The sequence below is a fragment of the Cynara cardunculus genome (assembly GCF_001531365.2).
Source record: "Cynara cardunculus var. scolymus isolate 2C chromosome LG 5, CcrdV1, whole genome shotgun sequence".
Classification (NCBI taxonomy): Eukaryota; Viridiplantae; Streptophyta; class Magnoliopsida; order Asterales; family Asteraceae; genus Cynara; species Cynara cardunculus.
The window spans coordinates 30878363-30885231 of NC_037532.1; the positions used below are offsets into that span (position 1 = coordinate 30878363).

At 35.3% G+C, this 6869-nt stretch overlaps 1 protein-coding gene across 1 annotated transcript; it reads right to left on the bottom strand.

The window, feature by feature from the left end:
- Positions 1 to 1003: 1003 nt before the first annotated feature.
- LOC112513092 (scarecrow-like protein 4) lies at positions 1004 to 3025 on the bottom strand. The gene has a single exon (XM_025119218.1). The coding sequence runs from the start codon at positions 2963 to 2965 to the stop codon at positions 1220 to 1222; it is 1746 nt and encodes a 581-aa protein (XP_024974986.1). The 5' UTR covers positions 2966 to 3025; the 3' UTR covers positions 1004 to 1219.
- Positions 3026 to 6869: the final 3844 nt, after the last annotated feature.

A 6869-nucleotide genomic window follows, 5' to 3' on the forward strand; every position in this document is an offset into this window, starting at 1 on the left:
TTCTTGTAAATGAGAGAATCGAGCCGCTTGAGGTTATGAATGGAAGAGTCGTGGCTGAATCCATAAGGGATCGCAGAAACAACAAGTGTATTAAGCCAAATTGACATTGACTTGTTCATGAAATTGTACTATGGCTAAGCTAATGAGCTTTTCATATCATTAAGCTCATTAAGCCAAAAAGAAACAACTTCTTACTTGGTTAAGGTTTACTCTAATTGGGTCTTTGTTATCATATGACTCAATTATGTCAGTTTGTTGGACGGTCAAATTCAACCGATCGAATCATACCATCTTTGCATAAATCATTAAGCTCGTTAAATAAAAAACAAACGTCTTACTTGGTTAAGGTTTATTCCAATCGGGTCTTTGCTATCATACGACTCAATTTTGTCAATTTGTCGGATGGTCAAATTCAAATAAAATCATACCATGTCAACATCATATACCATCTTCGCATAAATCATGTTGAGCTTTGAAAAAAATAAAATCATCATTCATTCAAATAACATTTTTGTAGGACCCACTGAAACGGAAATAAACGCAAAATCACATTTGCCAAAAAACACAAATCAAACAGTAAGGGACCGTTTACCTAAAAACTTATAAAGTAAGCGCTTACCATTATAAGTCAACACTATAATTTATTTTACCGGGTAAGATGTAGTACATCAAAATGGTATATTATGCAACAATTTACCCGGTAAGCACTTACCCGGGTAAAAGTCGTCACCCTCATTTACCGAGAAAGACTCTTCATCTTTATCATTGTTCTTATCAGATAAGATTTTTGATCCTTACCATGTTCATCTGGTAAGGAAAATTACCTGATAAAACACTTTCCGAATAAGCGTTTAGTAAACGATCCCTAAATTTCTTCGAAACGGAGAAATTTTTTGATTGACAAAAGTAGAGATGACTACAATTTAAGTTGAATTAATCAATTGAAGTGAAGCCACAGAGAGTTGGGTGACAATTAACTTTGACCAGCCAAAATCATCATTATCAAAAGAAAAAAAGCTTCAAAAACACCACTAATGGCGGATCTAATATTTCAGCTTTTTCCTAAACTTGGACCAGGCTTCGTCATCCCATACTAAAAACACAGCAAAGGTTTCAAAAAAAGAACACCATTAATGGCGGATCTAATCGTTTAATCTGTACCATTACACCATTACCCAAAAAAAAAGATCATAATTTCAGGAAAAAAAAAACTAAAAAATTAACGCCATGAAGAAACAGTGAGAAGAGGTACATCGTTCCAAGCAAGAGATAGAAACCCAGGATCAGAATCAATCAAATTGTACATATCGCTGTAATTGTAACTCCATAGCAGTATCTTTGCTTGACTTACTGCGTAGTTGCTGAAATTTACCGTTTCAAAACCGGAATTCTCCATTGTCATCCGCCATTGTTCTTTGTCTTCCATCCGTTCCCTTTTGTTTCCTTCTTCTTCTGGCCCTACCGCCGCTGCTATTCGCCGGCCGAATAAGGATCTCTCCACCTGCAATCTATCCGGCGAGTCTCGGGTCATATTCGGTTCAAGGGAATCAAATACAGCTGAGTAGTAGTTGAGTGCGTTGTTGAAACGTTGGAGAAACCCGACCCGATTCAAACTCGCTTCGTATTCCCCCAATGTGACTATACTTGGGTTCAACGATTTCGCCAGCTTCAGAGCCTTCTCGACGGCGCCGGAGTTTTCATCGAGCAAGTTATAGAGTTGGAGCATGAAATTAACGGCTAAAAACTCATCTGGGTCGACCCAGAAACTTGATACGTTGAGTTCTTCTATCGGAGTCAAGATGGGTTCGAATTCGAAATTCAGATCTAGAACCTTCGCGAACTCACGGAGACGGTTGCCGGTTGCAAGAAGCTCCGATGCTGGAGAATCCCCCAGTATCAAAGCTGGAATGCCGGAGATGCGAATATGGGTTGGTTTTCCGGCGGGTCGGGTTGCTAAAGCTTGAAGAAGAGCTGCCCATTGAACCCCTTGAACTATTCCAAAATCGACGATGTGGATTCTTTCGGCTTTTTCTGTTGCTTCGAGGATTGCTTGATTTGCAGTGAGATGTGCGAATTTAGAATAAGGGCAAGCATCGTTGAGAGCTTTGTAAGTGAGGGTGAATTCCTCCGGCGAAGCCATATCAGCGGTGGTTCGAGGTTTCTGCGTCACCCGACTATGGAGAGCTTCGGCGAAGTAGAAAGCTACTCTCTCGGTGGGATCTCCGTGGTCGGCGGACACCGAATCACGGAGGCGAATCAATGGTTTTATGGCTTTTCCGGGATCTGTATCGGCAATTCGAGCGCAATCCGTTAGGGTTTTGAGCAAGGGTTTTGTCAAAATCCTTTCCGGTGAACTCGTAGATGCTACATCTTGTTTGGACGACGGCGGCGGAGCTTTTTCCAGCTTCGGAGGCTTCAATTCCTTCTCTTCCGGCGGTATCAGATGATCTGAAGTCAATACCGCCGGCGGCGGAGCCCAAGTAGAGTTACCGTTTTTTAGATCCGTAGGGCACGCGAGTCGACTCGGACAATCGGAAAACGGATCCGCGGCGTACAGAGTAAAATCCGAGCTCGGTTGCCATGTCGAACTCTCGGTCGTCGAATCTATCAAACTCTCCATCCATTCATCGGTGTCAAACTCCCCCACCGAACCAGACGCCGCCACAAAATCAGCAAACCTAAACCCGCTCTGATGGTGGTGATGATGGTCGAGATTCGGGAACTGAAATCCAGCCGTCTCTTCACCTCCGGTGACATCCGCCGCCCCGCCCTCAAACGGATCGGAAAAGCCGTACCCCATGGCCGGAGACTGGTGGGTGGTTGTGTTCCAAAATGGATTTACAGTCACTATTGGCTGTTGATGCTGCTGTTGTTGATGAAGCTGTTGTTCTTGCTGTTGTTTCTGCTGGATTACTTGTTGGGCTATCGCCATTAAATTGCCGCTATCGGTGCACATATATGCCATTCTCCGGCGAAATGTTGCCGGCGACGGTGCCTCTCACATCACTAGAGAGTAGTGAAGGAAAGGAAGTATATATTACCAACGGCAATGTAGGAAAAAAAGGAAAAGTTTGAGAGTGAAGGGGGGAAATTGAAACGGTAGTCTTTAGAGAACCAAATTTCAATGATTAAAGTTTATCTTTTTTATATATATTAATTAATTTCATGATTTAATTTCTATTGAAATTTAAAATAAAGTAAATTACTATTTTGCCCTTTTCGTAACCAACGGTAGATGATTGAAAACTTTTTTCTTATTCAAAGGCGCAAGACATTTTAATCGATTATACCGTACTCTTAGAAAGTTGTTTAAAAAAGCAGATGTGAATTATAGATGTCACTGGAAACAATCTGATTATTAAAAAAACATATCATAAGTCATAAAACGAATCATATTTGTATATTATGATGAAAGTTGTGAGTTGAGTAGAGGGGAGTTGTTGTCTATCACTGGCCTCTATGGTAAAATCAGTCAAGGGGACCTGAGAGGTGGTGGTTTACCCTACAGCGGATAAGTCCACTTATCTCCAATTGGTGAATTTAGCCAACACATTGTTATATGATAGCACCTTTTACACACATCCCTGACGCTATAAACGTTCAAGAATGTCACATCTTACTTTTCTAAGGTCGTGACAATAACACCCCCAAAAAAGTTTCCGAAATCTATACTAGTTTKCCCAGTAATGTTGTGGCTGCAATACGCAGACCGTCGTTCTTCCTATATATGTGTTTATATTAGCGTTTTTTTCAAGATGAATATTTATATTAAAGATTTTGACATTGAAAAACCAATTTTAATATTACAAAATAGATTGTAATATCGTGGATCATATATTAAAGCAAAGGATTGTGATGAATTCCTACCTGAATTTGGTGATTTTCCTCTCGACTCATTGTACTTATTGTTCTTTCTTTGTGGATACCCTTTCCATTTGCGATTATGTTTAGGATTGCAAATGGAATGCTACCCTCTTATTTTGCAGATACATTGAACTGAAAACAAGCTTCAAAACAGTTGTCGCCCTCAAACTCAAACAACTTTATATCACACATTTTTATCGAACATGTTCTTCATATTTCAGTTGAATCCGTTACTTTTATTAAATGTGTCTCTGATACGTGGGATTAAGCTCCTGGCATTTTGCTTCATGTTTATTTGGGCTGTTATAAAGAAGCATATCAGTATGATTCGTTGAAATTTGTCGACAAAATTTAGTCACGTTTCAAAAATTGTTGATCTCATAATCAGTCATATTTTTAAAACGTTTGTCATTCTCACGTTTTAATGTTGATCAATAAAAAATTAGTTAAATATTAAAAAAGATTTGACTTCATAAAATCAATCATAATTAAAAGAATGTCGCTATAAAGATTCAATATTTGTTAAAAGACAGACTATCAAGTAGTCGCATACAAAAACATATGAGGTTATAAAATATCTGATAATTTAAAATAAATCAAAAGTCTGACCAATATCTATATCTATACTATATTATAAAGGATTTGACAAAAACTCTTAAAGACCATTTTTTGTGCACGAAGTACTGTTTATTGATGCATGTTACTTAAAATTTTAAAAAATTTGAATTATGAAAATTACATCAAAACACAAGAACTTTTAAAAAGATTAATTTGATATTGATATCGATATATTTTTTTCAAAATTTTATGATATTTTCAAATTTATATTTTATTCAAAAATAAAAACATTATCGCTTTCTCAAAACTACATAAAGTCATATTATATTGACATAAAAAAAGAATAATACAAACACTGAAATCAAGATGTGTCTCGATGCATTGTACGAGTACCATTCTAATTTACTTTTAAGAAGTTTATCCTTGAAAATAATTAAAATGTTTATTATTTAATCAACAAAATAACATTAAAAAACAAATAAAATTCTAAAAATCATTTATAAATATATATATATATAGAAACTAGTTGTCATAAACATGAGTAACGTTTTAAATATTTTTTTCGTAATAAAAGCGAATTGCATTTTAAGGCATCGCTATCCTTTTTTTCGTAGATCTAATAGAAAAAAAGGGAGCGAAGGATAACACTTAAGATTAGATGCACAACCGGTTTGCTTGTTTGGATTTGGGTTCCAAATCTGATTTCAGTAAGAAAAAAAAAATCCGAGCTTTTTTAGGTTGGGTATTGGAGTTGAAAAAAAGCCCGATCGAGCTTTTCTAGACCTGGTCTTTTTTGGGTTTAACTGGGTTTTTTTCCATGTTGGGCCCTACTTCGAAAGTTCGACCTGATAGGGCTTTGAGGTTTGGCCCGAATCAGATTTCAGTCTCACTAGACCTAGACCTTTTCAAGTCAAGCTTAAGTCGGGCTCAAGGCTCAAGGGTTCGAGCTTTTTTTGTACATCTTTATTTAAGATGAAGTAAAGAAACAGAGAGGATTTAGAGAAGATCAAATTACTAAAATTTATCTGATAATAGACACATGTTAATTGAGTGGAAAATCACCTAAATTTAATATACTTAAATAATATCTTAGGTTATTTATAATAGCATCATTTTCATAACCATTTTTTTTTATTTATAAAATTTTAAAAAATTAAACAAAGAGTACCGATACTAACTTTACAGTTTTGATCAATTACCTTACTCGTCAAATGTAACCGTGAACCATCTTTCTAGTTCCAAGTAAAAAATAACAGTGAGAGTAAACATGGGATTATGGTACTTAGTATAAATAAGATGTGTAATACCCGAAAGTTGGACCCGAAAAATCATGTTTTTGATCTCAATCAGTAATGAGTAATGCTGTAACGGAGACAGACCTAAGAATTTTTTATAACTGGTGGCATCATTTTACTATAAGAAATGAAGGTATGGATATTTTTCAAGAAAACATCATAATCGGTCTTTTGGTTGGTTTATTACTTTTCGTGTGTAAGCTCCTGTGTTCGAATCTTTTATCGTGATTTTTTTGAAAAATATAATAAACATGAAATTAACAGTTAGAATCTAAGAAAGTGATCGAAACGGGATTCGAACCTGTACCTGGGATGGGAGAGAAGTCGTCCATGATATTATTGAAAAATAGAGGAATCGAAATGTTAAAGCATGCTTTATTGTTTTAAATCATGATTAATTGCATATCATGTTAGATATACATATTCTAAGTGTTAGAAATGCAAAAAGCATGAGTTAATTTACGGTTGAATTTCCCGAAACTTATAAGTGATATTTCAGTATAATACCAGAGACGTTCCCATCTTTTTGGAAGTCCTGCTATATCCAAAACTTTTGAGTATATTGTATAAATGAGATATCGGAGAATATATGTTAAGAACAAAAATGGGTTAAACCTAAAACGATTAATAATCTGAACAAAACTAAAACCATTAATAATTTGAACCTAAATAATTTCGGTTATAGCTTTACACAAGTCGATAAAAAGACTATAAACACATGTAAATTTAGGCCTCAAAATATCGGAGGCGCTGTTCAAAATCTCATATTTAACATGCTAAGGGACGACCTTGTATAATACATATTATTATTGTGTTTTTTTTATAATATTAATCACAAGTGATTTAAAGCATGTAAATGTTATTGTGGATCTAAAAAATGTGAAGAAAAAAAAACACATGTGATAATATAGGAGATCAAGTCTGATATGTAACATAAAAGAGGGTGTGAAAAAATATATAATAAGATTTTTAAGATATTTAAATATTTAATTAAATAATTTTTAGAATCTAAATTACCTTAATGTTATTTATTCTATTTTTTGGCAAGTTAGGGGATGTTTACGTAAATACTTACCCGGTAAATGTTTATCGGTAAAATTTAACACTATCGCTTATTTACTGCGTAAGATTTTATTCACTAAAACGTATCAT

What these genes read in the sequence shown, in the direction of transcription:
- LOC112513092 (XM_025119218.1), bottom strand. Translation starts at nt 2,965, where the DNA reads ATGGCATATATGTGCACCGATAGCGGCAATTTAATGGCGATAGCCCAA.